The sequence below is a fragment of the Platalea leucorodia genome (genome assembly GCF_965183815.1).
Source record: "Platalea leucorodia genome assembly, chromosome: 4".
Lineage (NCBI taxonomy): Eukaryota > Metazoa > Chordata > Aves > Pelecaniformes > Threskiornithidae > Platalea > Platalea leucorodia.
Genome location: NC_138826.1, coordinates 85,682,453 through 85,700,361, shown reverse-complemented (window position 1 = coordinate 85,700,361; position 17,909 = coordinate 85,682,453). Strand labels below are relative to the sequence as shown.

Sequence of the window (17,909 nt, the reverse complement as noted above, 5' to 3'; positions counted from 1 at the left end):
CAGAAATGTCTTGCAAACAAGCCTTTAAAAAAAAAAAAAAAAGAACCAAGACAAATAAAAACCAAACAACCCTAATAAATAAAATAAAATACGTTAAAATAAAGTTACAGTACATTATGTCTCCTAGAAGTCCCATCACACCAAAGGATCCTTTCCAAGGTTCATAAATAATAGATTTGAAATGCTTCTCGGCGCCGAGGGCGGCAAAGCAGCAGCAGCAGCAGCAGCTAGCTGGGGTTCAGGTTGTTGAGCCGCTTCTCTCCAGTCTACCTGCATCGCCGGCGTTTGCCCCGTTTTTGATCGCCTGAAGTCCCTCCGCACCCAGCGCGCTCAGTCCCGCTCCCCCGAAGCGCTTCGTTAGCTTCACCTGCAACGAGACAGCACAGCACGGAGGGCAGCCGGAGGGAGGGCAGCCGGAGGGAGGGCAGCCGGAGGGAGGGCAGCCGGAGGGAGGGCAGCCGGAGGGAGGGCAGCCGGAGGGAGGGCAGCCGGAGGGAGGGCAGCCGGAGGGAGGGCAGCCGGGGAGCCGAAGCAGGAGCGCCCAGAGCAGGTTCACCCCCGCCGCCGGCAGCCGGGCTGCGGGGCCGCCTCCAGCCCGGGGGAGCCGCGGGGCCGGCGGCGGGCGGGGGAGCGCGGCCGGGCCGCCCCGGGGCCGGGGGCGGGAGCGGGTCCCGGGAGCGGAGCGGCGGCCCTACCTGGGCTAGGCGGAGTTGGAGGCGCTGCGGAGGCGCGGGCCGTGGGGCTGCGCCAGGTGCTGCTGCTTCTGGCGGGTGGAGCGGACGGCGAGGATGGCCTGGCGGTTCTTGTACTGCACCATCTGCAGCGTGATCGCCGCGTTCCAGCCCTGCTCCTGCGCGCACCGAAAGTCGATCTCCTTCCCCTCGGCCATCACCACCGTGAAGTACACGTACTTGCCCTTCCGCTCCACGCAGTCCACCGTCTTCATGTTGGAGAAGTGAAGCTCCTTGATCTTGGTCGCCGGCTCGGCCGGCGGCGGCGGCTGCTGCTGCTGCGGCGGCGGCTGCTGCTTGGGGGGGATGAGGAGCAGCCCCTCCTCGGTGAGGATGCAACGCTTCTTCTTCCAGAGCTGCAGGAGCCCGTCGCTCCGCTTCTCCAGCACGCCCTCCTTCACCGCCTTGCAGCCGCTCTCCAGCATCCTCCTCGCATGGGCCGGGGGCCGCCGCCCGCAGGGGCTGGGGTCGGGGGGCAGGCGGCACCAGCCGATGACTCGCCGCCCGGCGCCGGCTCCGAGGCGGAGGGCCGGGAGCGCCCCGGCCCGCAGGAAGCGGAGCGGCCGCCGCGGCGTGGCGGGCTGCGGCGGGCGCGCTGGCGGTGCGGGCGGCTGTGGCGGCGGGCTTTTCCCTCCCCTCGGCTTTTGAACGCGCCTCGCCCACCGCAGCGACACCCGGCGGGAGCGGCGGCTCCGCCCGCCGCCGGCGGGGAAGCCCAGCGCCGCCCCGGCCGCCCCGCCCGGCCCCCGGCCCCCTCCGCGGCGGCGGGGCCGGACCGCGAAGGGTTTCCCCGCTCTTTAACTACCGGCGGGCCAATACTTCATAACGAGTGTAACTATGCCCCTGCGTCTGCTGTCCAGCAGTACGTGTTTGGAAGAAAATTCCCTCAGCCTTCCCCCGTGGGGAACAGCAGCGGAGAGACACCCCCCCCACACCCCCCCCGCGTGTTTTTGATCCAATAAAACCGGTGCCAATTTTCAGCAACACCCCGGTATCGAAACGATCACCGCTCCACTGAACAAAGGAGGCAGCCCGACACAGCGCCTAGCACCACAGCTTCAGCATCGCCCGCGGCTGTGCTGGGGAGAAGCAGCTTCTACTGTAGATACAACACACACCTTTACCCTCTGCAGCGGTTTGAGCAATGTCCAAAGAGAGCAAGTATCCATATCACTTCCCAAAGGACACACTAGAACCTCAGCACTTGCAAATTTTAAAATTAGACCGGGGGGGGGGAAAAAAAAAAAAAAAACAAACAAAACCCAAAAACCACAAACTGGCAAACAGCTAGGACCATTTTTCTTGTTATTCTGCTTTGTTGCCACACATTCGCTTATTGTTTGGATTCTCCCCCGAGGTTAGCTTTTGAATTCATTTATTTGAGTAGAAAAGTAAAGTGACCTAAGGTTAATATTAAACTATTTACTTTAAAGTCCTTTGATGTATTAGATGTAAATCAAAAGCCCACATAACTGAATCTGGCTGCCAATGCCAATGTCAGCTGAATGCTAGAAATTTCGTACTGTGTTTAAGAGCACTTTTCTTTTAAAAAAAAACAAAACCACAAACATGTATTTAACATGGCCATAAAAAAAAACCCTCCTCACAATCTTAGCAGCTAGGAAGCAGGTCATGCTATAGCATAGGTCAGTGGGAACACATCAGGGGAAAAAAAAAAAATCAATACTAATGATAGCTTTAATGGAGTTTATCTCTGATAATATTTTACAAAGGATTTCCTCTGATAATCTTTTCCTCTTGAAGTTCAAAGTTAATACTGATAAATTGTTGAGAGGTAAACAATTAAGGTAATAAAGGCAATTAAAGTTATTTAACTGTTTTACCTTTCCTGAGATAACTGGAAGACACTCAAATCAGTAACAAAGGGAACTTGCTAGCCACAAAATTGAACAAAAAAAAAAAGGAAATTAATCTTAAACATCCATTTATCTAAAGGATACTCCCTTCTCCTTACAGCTTAATATATATATATATGCTATAAGATACAGCTCATTCTCACAACCATCTTACACGTATTTTAACAGAGGCACATGCTAGTTTCCAAGAGATCTGAATACCATTCGCAATTGTCTCAATCTGCAGTTTGTTGCCATTTGAACCTAAATTCCCCAGCGCAAATATCTGCATCTTCAGCTGCTGGTACACATATGAGGAGCCTCATATACAGCTTGAAGGAAGTATGAGAATCTCCTGCCTTTTCACCTGATGTGTTTTGCATCTACTGCTTCACTCCTAATTAAGTCTGTCACATGAGCAGAGACTTAATTTTGAAACTGTCAAACTAAAACATAAGCTGGTATAGATGAATACATTCTAACCAAACAATTAAAATACTGAGTTTATGTAAAGCATAAAACCAACAAAAGACTCATTTCTAATTCACCTGCAGTTTTGCTTGCTGCTCCATTGCTGTAAGCGAACGGCCATCTGATCCCAAGTAAATGCACTAACCAGGAGCATGGAAGCTAGCCTTACACTTAGGAGTCCCACAAGTTGTTCTGTAAGAAGCATTCAAGAACATTCCCCCCCCCCCCCGGAACACTGCCCCGTAACACTTCAGGACATTAACACATAATCTATATGTATATATTTTAATGTGAGCTTTTTAGCTTGCTCTCAGAGCTAACAGTAATTTGTAATTAATGGAAAGGAAAAAGTGAGACTAGCATGGAAGGCCAAAGGTTTTCATCAAACCTACAGGACTAAATTCATTCTACTTCGGCCTTCCATGGCATAAAGTTCTCTGACTTGTTGAACATCAGATTTTTAACCCAACTCTAAACACTGACGGACATACTCTGCTAATGTATAGACTCACAACAACTGTTTATTCCCAGGGAAATTCACCTAAGTATGTGATCATAAGTAAACATGCAAGACAGCCTTTTAAACTTGTACTCTGTGAGCCAGCAAATATTAACAGCCATTTAAAACACATGACATTTGACCAAAACCACCAGATCAGTCAAAACCTAGGAGACTAGGGTAAGATGAAATACTGACAGTTTCATGGTAAAAGAACAAGATAGCCCAATTTAATTGTGCAGTATTTGCCAGTAAAGGATCACAAACTTCGTTTTCCTAGGTGGAAGTAAAAACTAAACTTCTGGAAATGTTTCTTACATTAGTATTTTGAAAAAAACATTCAACACAGTTAAGCACACCACATTATCCCACTGAGATTTTACTTGACTTTTCTTTAAATACATATTTAAACCACTGCAATTATATTAAGTGTTCCATGTCCGCTACCTTTATTCAAGTTTCACTAAATACTATGCAGGTTCTGCATCTGTTCCTCCTGAAATATCTGATGTGCAGATGCCTCCTACTGTCAAACCTGAAATACTACAACCTGAAAAAACACAATCTGATCCTTGAAAGTCTCTACATCTAAAATCCATTTATTCCTTATTGAATTTTTCCTTTTCCATGTTTAGAGTTGATACTGGTAACAGAAACGTTTGGTTGTTAAATACACTGGTCTTCTATATCATAAGCTCCCTAACTTAGACTCAAGTAGTTGAAATTTTGTATGTGTAACCTTAATTAAAGAGTAATTATGGTAAAAGTAATTAAAGTGTTCTTTTTAAACCCTGAGGCAAGTTAAACATTGTTTTGGGAAGCCACTGTGAAAGACTATAATACGCCCATAATTTTACTAGCGTTCTCCTGGTTAATGAATCTGTAGACAGCAGCTGTACACCAACTATCAGCTATTCGTTTCAAAGAGATGCTAAACCTATCCTGAGTGACAAGCCTTAACATCATCATTTCTGCCATTACTGAGAAGTGGCTAAACCAGAAAAAGGGTTAAGACGGAAACCGAAAGGAAGTATGAGCTGGTCATTGCTAGACAGGAAGAAAATGAGGAAAAAAAAAAGTCAAGGGTTGAGAAATACATGACAAATAGACATGTTGCAATATGTGATTAATTAGAGAATAAGTGCTTACTACTTAAAGTATTTTCTTGACCTTTACGATCTCCCAGCAGTTTCAGTGGAACTTGCTGCTGACTAAACACTGAAGCACTGAACCTGTGATCTGGTGGGCAGACTCCTCCTTTTACAAATTCCATCTCACAGATACCCACCTGTATACACCTCACAGTAAACCAGACATAAATAGATGGAAGATTTACCGTAACTATCAACCACATTTCCCCAGGCCTTACCATTCCCTATAACCCATGGCAGTACCAAATGAAGACACTGCATGCAATGCACAGGCTATTGACATCGCAGCTGCTCCAGCCTGGCTTTTCCAATATCCCTGGCACTTCAGAGATAGTTGTCTTCCAAAATATTAAAAACCACTTAAGCGCACATTGTAGAGCAAAGCCAGCCTGTACGAGGGTTTAAATGGCCTGATGTTTCTTAGATTTGATCACCTAGTGCTGACTAAAACATACCGTGAGTTCAGAACATACTGACTGCTTCTCATCAACTGCAGGGTAAACGTAAGTTTGGGTTGATACTCACAACACTGGAGCGTATAGAAGCACAGCTCACAACAGCTAAGTTCAGGAGCTAAGCCCCCTCTGCAGCTGCAGAGACAACTATTCTTGCCAACTCAGCACACTTCAGTTCAATACCTGTGAGAACAAGAGCCTTTCTGCCATACCCCCGCACTCCTTGCGCACACCAAGCAGACCCAAATGTGGAAGAGTTTCTCTTTTTCTTGCTGTGCTCTGTCTCGTCTGCTTTACTTGCTCTAATTTTCCTACAAAAGCTGAGACACAGGCCACATGTGGAAGACTACTAGGTCCAAGCAGAGGTCTAATAGGAGGATTTAAAGAGTGATGAGACAAATCTTGTCCAACATGCCATATAGACAAACTTCCAACTCCTCTTGATAGTGTCCAGAAGACTTACTATTTCCAGTACATGGATTTGTGTTCACTTTAGGTAAGCATTAGTAATTAAAAGTCATTACTTCAAAACCCTCTTGAAAACTTGCAGGAAACCAGTGCATCTCAAACAGAAGGGAGCAGTTATTAAGAAATGAAACTGAAGGTGTGGTAGCCACGACTTCTCTGACCTGTACAAGAAAGTCTTGGATTGGAGGAGGCTACATCTGCACAGAAAGAAGGAGGAAGCGCTGTAGAGCTGAGTCTACCTCCTCCAGCATCCGTGCAGCTCTAGCCCCAACCCAGCAGGCCATCAAGGCTGTTACGCACAGAAATGCTTTCATTAACAGACTGTCCCCTTTGTATCAAGGAGTTTAGCACTTTGTTTCCCTAAGCCATGAGAATGCCACAACACAATCCTCCTCCCCAACACAAGGCATCTGAGAAACAACTACTGCACAGACACCTTTAGAAATAGGAAATTTCGGGCAGACAAGCTCATCCTCCGTTTTTAAGTTCCCTATCAATTTCTGAATCAGGTCTACAACAATGGGCCTTAAAACACAGGGAAAGTTTAAGTACCAGCTTGAAGGCAAAGATGAACACATTTGATTCCTGCACTTTTCTATATTCTGCTGGGTTTTTTTTCATTTAACAAGTAAAAACATGTCAAAACTACAATATCTGCTACATAGCTTGGGAAACATCAGTTCCAAGAATCCAGCTACAGGTCTGAGATTAAGAAGCTAGTTAGCTGTAGGAGACATTGCTAAGAAGCATTAATATGCCTTGTGTTTAAATAATCCAAGGTAACATTTCTAACTGCACCTGACATCACCCTTCTCCGTAAAGTAAAACTTAAGAATGCTAAGCTTAAATATGGTCTACTACTGTATTTCAGGGTAGTTTTAATTTTTTTTACCATTAACGAAGTTATACCAGACAGGAAAACTCTTCAGTGCTAATGTAATCTAATCTACATTTGCTGAAAGTGTAGAATTACCAAGAAGCATCCCTCTCCATCAAGCATAAGCTCTGAATGCCCTTCTCTCTCATCCAAAGTCTCAGTTAATTCTCCTACCTCTTTCCTCACCAACCCTCCACTTTTTCCCTAAGATAATTCTCCCTTTAATACAGCAACCAAAACTGGACAGAAGACATAACTTACAGAGATCTTAGATTTTGGTGTAGTACTGCAACAACTGACCAAGAAATCCTATTTCAGTTACACCTTTTCCTAACCTGAACTTGTTAACAACCAGGTAACTTATCTTCCTCAAATACTAAATGAGTGGTTTCTCTACAGCTGGTATAAATCCACAAGAAGTGAAAAGAATGAGTCACAATACTCCAATCAATGCCGAAAGTTTAATGTTCCTGCTACATACTGCCTTTCAGAATTGCTAAACAAGAGTGTTGTTGATCACAAAACTACGTTAAGCACCAAAACAGTTTTTATTTAACTGATGCCATCAGAACTGGCACCTCAATTTGTATGATTATATCCTTCCTTTTGCTGCAGTCCGGAGAGCACAAGAGCTGCGGATTTAGAACTAGCAAGTCAATCTAGAGAGAAGCTTACCAAGATCTGTCGACAGATGGATTCATGGCTCTGGATCTTGCAGGCTGCAGGTGAGCTTTGGTATCTACCAACTCCCCTTTTCAAATATTGTATCCCATTGTGTGGTATGAAGATATTAAATGAGAAAGCAATCAAAATACAAGCCAAATTTCTTAAGAACAGTGACTTCTGAAATTCATCAGACAACTTTTACCAGTGCTTTCTCTTTTTAAGATACAGTTGCCAGATGCTGTTAGTAAAAATGGGCTAGATCTAAGTAAGGACTTCAGATACTTCTCACATCCAAAAATATGAACCGCAAAGCCCTGTACTAATGACTGCTCAAACTCATAACATACCATCAGTTTGGTCTCCGGATGCCCTGAAGTTTAAGTTTGAACTTAATCCTGGGAGACATTCAGAGATGAGACCAAGTGATACCCAAACACCTGGCAGGGTCAGTGCCTCAAAGGATAAGCATATTCTGTCAGGATTTATGTCATCACAAGAACACAACCACATCTACTTTATCACACAACTACCAGAAAGCGTGATGTTAACCTTTCATTACTGTATGTTTCTACACTATGATCTATGGGTTACCTAAAAAACACCTAAGAGCACAGCTTTGATACTACTGTTTTATATACAGCTATAGATAACAAGAGCTCCTTCTCCCAAATCCGTAATTATCAGAAGAGGAGAAGGATCAAGTCTGACAGGGATTCTGAAATGAAGCAGTGTGGTACTTAAGCCTTCAAGGAATTAAAAAAAAAATCAGTTTAGTCAGAGCACACTAGACCTTCTTCCTCTCGGGGAGCTGAGGATTCAGAAGGGCACTTGGGACAAGCCTCATTCTGTATTACTTACCCTCCAAGCAAGAGACATGCTAGAGGAACTCTTCCACCAGCCTCATCCTCATGTGGCTGCTGCCTCCTGCTTGCCCTGCTCTTTTCAAACCCTTAACCCTTTATGGCTAAGTTGGTATATCAGTGGCAAGAAAAAAGAAAAAAAAGAAAAAAGAGTAGCTACTGCAGAAATAGATCCATGTCTAGGCTGAACATTTCTTTCCAACTCTACAAGGACCTTCCCGTCCCTCAAAAAGTTATCTGGGTACTTGCTTGGAAGATCAGAACTTCTACAGTTATGTGAAGGACAAGTCTGCACAGAGTACAGTAGCATCTTACTGACTGGGAAAACTCAAATGGAAGACATCAGTGCATAGTCTCTTCAAGCTGAGTGCATTCAAGTCCACAAACTTAAGAGCACCTCCACTGCTAGGCTAGAGGCAAGGTTAGTATGAGAAAGATTTTCTAGCCCACATTTCAACTGACAATGAACATCCAATATGGACAAAGTATGAACCAGAACGTGCAAACATAAACATAGCAAACAGAACATTAGGTGAGGAGAGAGGAATTCCTTGGGGTTTGTTTCCTTCTCTGTAGATGCCTGATACAGTGAGTACAAACTAGAGTTCAGTTAAGTCTTCTAGCACTCCCTTAGGCTGCAGGGCAGATTTTGTTCAGGACAACCTAGCTCTGTCTACACAGACTGGAAATCCAAGTCACCTTTCTTGGCTCCAAATTTCATACTAATAACCAATGCCTTGCTGTCAGGCACAGCAATACCGAAGTCCTTTATCAGATCTAGCCCCACTTCTAAAAACTTGTCTTCTCCAAAACAGCAGCGTTGACCAATCACTGAAACATCTAGCTCAGATTCACAAGTATCACACTGCATATGGAAAGTATGGATCAAACTTTCCAAGCTATTGTCTTTGTTTTTCAAATGCTATATAATTTACTTTCCAATAACTCCCAACTTTTCTTTCTAATAAAGAGTGAACTGCAGCATGAAAGATATGCCTTACCAGTTTACACATGCAGGTACACACATCATAATAAAACAAGACTAGCTTCTGAAAATACTAGGTTTTATTCACACCCCAGTGGTAAACAATAACCTTAATATGATGACTAGGTTTCTTTTGTAGATCACTATGTCACATAAAATACAAAATCCATAGCATAAACAAGCTGACAGTTATGAATGTTTAATGTGGTCTCGTTGGAAATTAAACAAGTTATACTAGTCTTCTCAAGTAGTCAAATCCAAAATGCATCATCATCTCCTAGTTAGTACAAGTCACTGCCATTTCTATAACAAAGTAATGAAGGCACAGCTAGTGCAAGCAGACTTAAACCCGTTCAGACTACTGGGCTGAAAATACTTTGGTTGGTTCTTCAGGAGAGAGTTTTCTCTAAACAAATATTGGTCTCAGTTAACAGTTCTGATAATCTTTACAGCTGCAGTCTAATAGCTACATGACAAAGACTTCACAAGAACCAAACTATGTAGCAATGAATTAACATTCATGCTTTAGGGGATTTACTGCATTCTACATATTGGCAGAAAATTATACTGTTAAAATGCTAGGTAGATTGAACCTACATTTTAAACTGGTTCTTATGTGTTTGATTTCTTTTTTTAACAAATTGGTTACTTAATTCTACCAAGATACAAAACATAAGGCTGTAAGTAACTAATAGTTGTGTTTAGGCTATTACAGTGCAGGTAATCCTCAAGGCCACATACACACTGCTTCACTGCTGCTTGCATTCTGCTGGGTTTTGATCCTTCTGTTGAGGAAAAAAAAGGAAATGTCAGTTTACAGATATCAGTGTTTTAAAAGAACTATTAATATTGCTAAGCATACTTTCTCAAGTTCCGGTATTTAAGTTCTTTTTTGATCTCTTCCCTTAAACTAATTGCCTAGTATTAGTAACACTGGTGCCTTCAGATGTGGCCATATCCACAACGCATTTATTTTGGCTCTGTTAGTGCACAGGTATATGATCCAGAACAAAAATCTGTTCAGAACTAAGTGTGGTGGGATACCCTGCAAGACACTAAAACTGGAAAAAGAAGGAGGAGAGTTATGCATAGTAACAAACAACCTGGCTCAGAAGCAGCATCCAGGCCTTCTACACAGTTTGAGGCAAGAAACTTCTAACAAGGGTACGGCCTTACTCCAGAAGCCACTGTAGAGCAGTACAATGAAACACCAAATCGTGGTATGATCTTTACATCTGGAAACATCTTTGGCAATAAATTCCAGTTGTTAGAAAATTCTAACATGGAAAATTTCTTCTGTTATATTGAAACAGACAACCAACAATATCTCATAGTAAAATGGGGAATTTAAGGAAAAAGCTTTTTGGTGGCAGAGTTCAGTTGCAAGTTTTACTCCACTACCTTGGTCTGGATAGCTATTCTAGGACCGCTGTGCTTTAATAAATTCAGCTGGCTTTCAGCCTGTGATCAGCTTACAACTATTTATTCTTGTGTCAATACACTATAGTACTGCTGTCTCTAGTCCTTTGGCAGTTCTCTCTCAAACTGAGCATACAATCTTGCCCCTTCTCCGTTCTGTTCAGCCTAGAAAAGCGATCTGAAATGGTGGAAATAAGAAGCCCATCTTGCAGCTGTTTCATTTTGATTCCCAAACTTTCTTGAATAGGAAGCAATTTGAATACACTACAGCAAATGAAATATCACCAATAGGCTGTACATTTTGATTAATAGTTCTGTACTTTTTTGAGTGTGAGCAACCGGGCCTAGTAAAAGGTGTCTGCCCAAGGCAGGGGGGTTGGAACTAGATGATCTTTAAGGTCCCTTCCAACCCAAACCATTCTGTGATTCTATGATACCCTACATCTTTCTAGGTACAATGCTCAGATTATGTAGTTCTTTCAACAGTACTTCGATTGTAGCTCAAACCATTCTTACTGAAAAATATGCTGCCTCCTCATTTGAAATTGCAAGCACATTTCGCAGCAGACATTTTTAGTTCACACAGACTTCGTTTTCCTGACTGCAACTTTCACCTACCACCACCAGATGCTTTCAGGTGGCCAAACGTGCCTTTCCCTCAGCCACGAACAAGCTATGAATCGAGTGGCTCATGATCACTGTTCCAGCAAACTGAGCCTGACTAGTCATTTGCCCTTCCCATGAAATAAGAAAGGTGCCAGTTGCTCTTGGCTGTTCACATTTTAGTACTTGGCTGCAGAGGCATTCCTGAACCTTCACTTCTGCAACCTCAAGCAATAAAAGACTTGCTATTATCTACCCTGAAAAAGCCTCAGTTTTGTACTCTTCTGGGAAAATCTGTGCCAGAGTCAGCTTGTGACAAGTTCCCAAAAACTGAACCTGGATTACTCAGTTCTCTGCATGTCCTTACAAACATTTAGAACGTTTTCATCATTAGCAGCTACTTGCTACAAGTTTATAGAAAACCAAATCTGACTAATTTCAATGCTCAAAGCCAAAAGTTACTTTTACAAAACGATTCTTGGAGAAAGAACTTTAAAAAAGTTGCTCTACCAATATTAGCCTGTCAGAACTGGGATGGAAACAGCCTCCACCAAAACATACTCACCATAGGAACTATGGATTAAATACTTAAACTAAAAATCAAGATTTAACCTACATAAATTTTTAAGTGTGTGTATGCATACACAAACTTCAAACATTCTTTTTAATTCCTTACTTTTGGGTCATATTCAGGATCATTTTCTTCATCTGCTTCTTCTTCCCCCTCCTGAAAGAAAAGACTTGTTTATATTTCTCTAGCTTATCTACATCCAACTTCTTGAGCCATTTTCAAAAAAATTAAGATTAAATCCTACTCATAAATACATTAATTACCACTTTAAGTTATGCATATGGTATTAGTTTGCCCTCCACAAAACATATCTTTTGACATCAATTGCAGCTTAATTTGTAACATACCTTAGGGTTGTCTTCATTTGGTGTTTTTTTTGTTTGTTTTTGTTTGTTTGTTTGTTTTTTTATTTTTAAATATTTACCCTAGATCCACAAAATGATGTGTTGCATCTTCCATTCATAATACTTGAACTTAGTGTCCAGAGCATTCAAAAACTAAAGGAACTCTTATTCCAGATAACAAACTACAAAAGGGAAACCATTCAAATCAAGGCCATCTGTCAACTTACCTCATCATCTGCCTCTTCACCTTCTTCATCATACTAGGAGAGAAAATAAATGGTTTTGACAGTGTCATAAATGCAGCCATTTATAGCTCAAGTACAACCAGATAACTCAAGTAGATGCCAGAGACCACATTGCATTGTGCTCTAAGAAAACTTCTTATATTTGACAGATTTAAAAATGCTTTATGCATCAGCATGAACAATGTTCAATCTCTTAAGCTGTGCTCTGGCAGAGAAAACTGTCTACCTCAAGTTTCTCACATGCAACACTGGAAGAGCTTATTAGACTGTGATAACACTTCTGGCCAGTAGGGTGTCTCAAAGCCTAAGGCAAGCTGTACAATCACCACCCTCTTCCACCTCCCCCAGCGAAAGCTTTAGACTAAGGGCTACCATTTCACATTCTAAAAATTAATTTTAAGGCTGGACTTATCTTAGCCAATTCAAACTGTCAAACTCTCCTTGTTTGTGTGGAGGCAGGGGAGAGAAAACATTTTACCTATACAAAGTTCTGGGGTTTTATGGTTTGCTTTTCAAGCTTAGCTCCTTTAAAGCACTTAATTCAAGCAGAGCTTGCTTTGAATAAATATTTTGGCATGCTTTGAATGTGCTTATCTATCATTTTGTAAGAAGAGTGCCCTCCTGAAGGTATCAGGCTTGAATCTCAAGGAACTTGGTACCCCAGTATCACTGTAAGCACAAAGAACAGGCTGAGCAGCTAGATAAATAGACTGTTTTGTTCTCTGGCAGCTCATTATAGTTCTATGGAAGTATTGGGTACACCACCCTAGGAACGCCTCATACACAAAATTCAACTCAGATCCACTAAATGTTCAGCCTCTACCACTACTTTTGCCACAAAACTCTGAAGCCACTACTTCAGAGGTGAATTACCTTCATGCTGCTCTTTACTGAACACTCTAGGTAAAGTTCAGCTGAAACTAATGCTGATACATCCCATTCTAAGGATACCAACATTATAAAAGTGAGAAATTACCCGAAGTCTTTAAGCAAGATTACTTCAAAGTTTTTAACATTTTGAAAGAATATTATACTTACATCATCATCATCATCTTCAATAGCTTCTCCTGTGAAGTACAATACTGATCGGGGGACTATACGTTCACGCAAGAAATGACCTATTTCAAAGTCTGCAGCAAGGATTGCCTCGGCATCATCATCCTGCATAAAACAACATTATTTCCTAAACCATAAGCTCATAACTACTTTTTACACAAAAACACAAGTTGCATAGTTTTGGATGTGGTCAGGTTTATACAAATCCCATGTGCTGACTTTTTTTGGTTGAGGACTTGCTTTACAAAATTGAAATTGTGGAGTCAAGTTTTACACTTTAAACAGCCTACCTGCTTTATGCAGTAGGGGGTTGCTTCTTCAGTAAGCTTAATTATACAAAATGCTGGAGTTTAAGTTTTATTCTTCCCCCGCCCCCAACTTGCCTTTGTTCTAAGTAGAAAAATTGTTTAATACCTCCCATAGACTTTCAGTTCTTATGCACAATACCCTTAAGAACACTAGCCAGGTGAGGCTATCTAAAGATTTTACAAGCTACTTCTGAGTCCTACAGTGCATCACCTCCATGATTCTCATTAAGCAAGCCAACATGAAGCACCTGAACACCTGAAAAATACTCTGATCCAATCCCAGGTTTTTACTCCTTTTGTTTACACACCAAGTGTTTTGCTGTCTTCCATCTGAGAAGTTATCTTCAATTCAAAAAGCTTGTGGTTTTTGTTTTTTTTTTTTTTTTTAAAAAACATTATGAACATACAGCTTCTGGCGTCAATGCCAACTGCAGTTCTAACAGCATGCTTCTGGAGGCCTTAATCAGATTTCTCACTCAAGCTGCATGATGTATTCAGCACTGTGAAGTATTTATAGTAGTTTTCCTCCTTAAAAAAACATGGCTTATTGCCATGGAGTTTTCTACTAGTGAACATACAGGAGAGTGTGCTTGGGAATTTAACAGCATAAAATACAAACCAGATACATGCAGCCATTAGAGAAGATCAAACAATCCCCAAAGGGAGAGACTTACACCACCCATTAGACCAAAGGCTAATAACAAAGATCACTACATTTGTACAACTGTTAACAATTCACAAGGTAGCTTTCAGGAAGGATAAGCTATTAAAGTTTACTAAACTGAACTCTACCATCCAACTCAGCAAATACTCCTTCTAATAAAGAAAATTCAAATACATACTATGCATCATGAGTATTCTCAGTTAAATACAGAAACAGTTAAAGCTGAAGCTGTTTAACAAATTCCCAAAGAATTTCAACAAACACTTTGTATATAAAGGCGTGAATTCTTCTACTGGTGTTTCCCCTCCACCCTCTTATTTTAAATAAGCCAACTTACCAGGTCTCCACTTTCAGGAACTGTAGGAAAAAAAAAAAGATAAGAAACAAGTGAGTGAAGTACATAGTACATTTGAAGTTAATGCAGATAAACTAATGTTCAGTTTACCTTCAGGAGGACTAAAGAAGTTGAAGAAAGAATCATTGGAAACAGTTTTTGTCACTGTTCTAACTGTTCCACGACCCTTATGTTTCTGCTTCTTCTTAATGGTTTTCAAAGTAACATTCTTTCCTTTTTTCCAGTCTATTTGGCAACTGGAGAGGAAAGAAAGAAAAAAAACAGCTGCAGCTTAACACCATTTTCCTTTTTACAGGTATCTACTGAGACTATCACAACCACAAAGGATACAGTGAATATAAAATATTAAGGTAGTATTTATTCAGTACTATCTTTTCAATTGCTTATACTTTTGAGAACAAGAGGCTCATTTTAGGTTTGAAGTTTTTTCATCCAAAGGTTTCTCCTTCCCCACTCAATCTCTGAAATACTAATTTTCATCTACTTAGTTTTCTATCAAAGAATGATGTCACATCATTTTTAGCACTACCTATCCATTATAAAGTAATGTCATATTCAGTTACACTAGTAATGTCATATTCAGTTACACTAGTAATGTCATATTCAGTTACACTAGTAATGTCATATTCAGTTACACTAGTAATACACTAAGGTTTACCACACCGATAATTGTAATCAACAAGCCCTTAAAATAATGCATCAAGCAGGTGTGTAGTTTTTGATTGGTTTTTAGTTGTTTGCAGGTGTTTTTTGCATTTTGGATTTGTGAGGTGTTTTTTCAACTCTGTCCTGCTAAATCATGCCCACAGGCTTGTCTGACACTCCCACAGAATTCTGGGGACACGTAAATGAAGAAGTTACATCAATAAGACCATCCACATGTGCAGAAGTTTCTGATTAGATTCCTTTAAAGACTCAAAGGAAGGAGATAAGTTGTTTTGGGACAAGAAGAGGCTGTCTTAGTTAAAAAACAAAACAAGGACTAGGAATAAATCACTTTCACAGAGGCAGAGTGTCATTTTACAGCAACCTCTACGAGGATTTATGCTTTTCAAAAACAGTCCAAACTGAGGAAGACAAAACGGTTTGATCAAAGCTACTCATACACTTAAGACTAAATTTTACAGGACATTTGCAGAAATATGTTACATTAAGTGACTGGGAAATGAAGTGGTAAATAAAAGCAGTATCAGTAACTGCAGATTAATATATGGGTAAAACCAACCCTGACTATGCAGTGATAAGCTCTAAGTTAGTTACTATCACTCAGAAGATCAGTCAGAACATTAAAGAGACTTGACACAAAAGCAACTGAATAGGCCATGATGCACAGAGCCCTGATGTACCCATAAGGCTAATTAGGTACAACTCCGGTTTCTCTCATCCTTCTGTTCACAAGAAAAGGGACATGTACAGAATAAAGAGATTTAGTGTGAGGAATAACAGCTAATTTAGAACAAAGGACATCAGAGAAAGGAACGTGACAGCTCTTTAAAGTCATGATTAACTCCCGGTTCCTAGGAGATGACTGTTCTCCATTTCTCAAATAGATCAACTGAAAGACGCTCAGAGGCAAACATTGAACACTTATAAAAGAAACTGGACAAGTGCAATATAGAAAGTAAAACTGAAATAGACTTCCCAAAATGCTGCATGTCAGAAAAAACAAAAGATTAAAAGAAGTGATCAAATTTTGAAAAAAGCTATCAAGGCCTAGAAAAAGGTAACACCATCCACTTTCCAACTCAGCTTTAGTGATTGCAGAACAGTATTTCTAGATAAATACTGATTAATTTTTTATTCATATAAATTTATAATATATATTATATATACTTACAAATTATATAATATAAAACATAGTTTTATATATTGTATTGAAGTTACTGAAAAACACTAAAAAACTCAAGCAAATCCAGCTGCTTAGAAGTTATTAGGTAGCAATATCTTTTCCAGCACCTTCCCAAGATGCTGTAAGTCTACAGTTGGATAATGCAAAGGAAGAAACTGTCACATTGCCTTCAAGTTATTCATTAGCACTTACCCTGTACAACCCATGATTTCCGGTCCATCAAAGGAGAAGGGATCAGAATCATCTGGCTCTGACCTCATTCTATACGTCTTTGTCAATACTTCATTTGTGAAGTAGTCATTTGGTTCAAAATGAAATTCTAATGTGAAACTCTTAAAAAGAATTGCAGAGCAACAACTTTAACAATTTAGCAACACATACCTTTAACTTCTGAATACCTAAAATCCAAAACCAAAAATACACATGCAACAGAATATATCCATCTCTTCCAAAATCGAAATGGTGCACATATGTAACTTATTCTAGAATTTGCTGCCCAAGTTGCAAAATATATCTTCAAATGTTTTCATTTACCATGTTGACCTTGTGCTTATTAGTTAATATACTGCTTGCAGTAATGACACAAGATCTCCCAGTGTACAGCCTTCCTGGTGCTAACGTACAGAGAGAACTTCTAAATTTAAAATGCTAAAACTTAGCAAGCTATCTGATTTCTTGCAAGGAAATTACATCCAATTGTAACAGTTATACAAAAAGTACCTGAAGGTATCAAAATTTAAAGGTGAAACTTAGTCATCAGATATTAAGGCCAAGTTATTAACTCATCAGAATTTGAAGGTTAAATTAAGCATAAATTCATTCATATGGTACTGCAACACTAGTACTAGTCCTTGTACTGTTTTTAAGAAGACAAGAAGCAGCTGCATATTTCTCATGATTGACATAAGACAATTGGCTATCACAGACCGTGCTACTAATATACAAATAATTCTTAAAATAACACAAAAGTAACCTTGTTTAATAGGTTAAACTAACCATAGGCTGTCCAACTTCTGAAAATTTCACTTTTATATCTTTTAAGTGTTTCAGGATAGGTTCATCATGTTCCTGTAAAGAAAACAGTTTATTCAATTTTCGTAACATTAAATTGCACACAGATTTAAGACGCTGCAGAGATAAAAAGCCATACTTCGCATGAGTTTAATGTATGACAAGAACCTTATTACAGCACAAACTTTTTCATGAATGTGACCAGCAGATGGCAACAATGGCCATACAGAGTTTCCACTGCAGTACACAACCTAAATCCATGCTAACACCAAGTAGTTTTTAGCAATATCTAATACACATCTCATACACACACTCCTATAAACACAGAAAGCGTATTAGTAAGGTAAAATAAGATCAACAAATAGCAACACAGTAAGAAAGTATTTCAGACTGCTCTGTGCTCTCAGTTGAATAAAATACCAGAGAGGACATCCCAGTACTGTTCCATTTTTGCTTTCCAGACAC

At 40.5% G+C, this 17,909-nt stretch overlaps 2 protein-coding genes across 4 annotated transcripts in view; both read right to left on the bottom strand.

Annotated features, from left to right (window-relative positions):
• Positions 1–283: 283 nt before the first annotated feature.
• PHLDA1 (pleckstrin homology like domain family A member 1) lies at positions 284–1,156 on the bottom strand (the record flags this gene model as incomplete). The annotated part of the gene is made up of 2 exons (XM_082308578.1): positions 284–367; positions 696–1,156. One exon carries the CDS (start codon positions 1,154–1,156, stop codon positions 701–703), a length of 456 nt encoding a protein of 151 aa, XP_082164704.1. The 3' UTR covers positions 284–367; positions 696–700.
• A 2,159-nt stretch (positions 1,157–3,315) lies between these two features.
• NAP1L1 (nucleosome assembly protein 1 like 1) overlaps positions 3,316–17,909 on the bottom strand; it is a 39,052-nt gene continuing 24,458 nt past the window's right edge. For all 3 annotated transcript variants that reach the window (XM_082310718.1, XM_082310720.1, XM_082310719.1), the window contains exons 8-15: positions 17,430–17,501; positions 16,626–16,765; positions 14,675–14,820; positions 14,567–14,586; positions 13,240–13,362; positions 12,184–12,216; positions 11,718–11,768; positions 3,316–9,804 (exon numbers count right to left, since the gene is read on the bottom strand). In XM_082310718.1, coding sequence (XP_082166844.1) covers positions 9,769–9,804; positions 11,718–11,768; positions 12,184–12,216; positions 13,240–13,362; positions 14,567–14,586; positions 14,675–14,820; positions 16,626–16,765; positions 17,430–17,501 — 621 coding nt within the window. In that variant the 3' untranslated portion in view covers positions 3,316–9,768. The remainder of the gene's footprint in view (positions 9,805–11,717; positions 11,769–12,183; positions 12,217–13,239; positions 13,363–14,566; positions 14,587–14,674; positions 14,821–16,625; positions 16,766–17,429; positions 17,502–17,909) is intronic.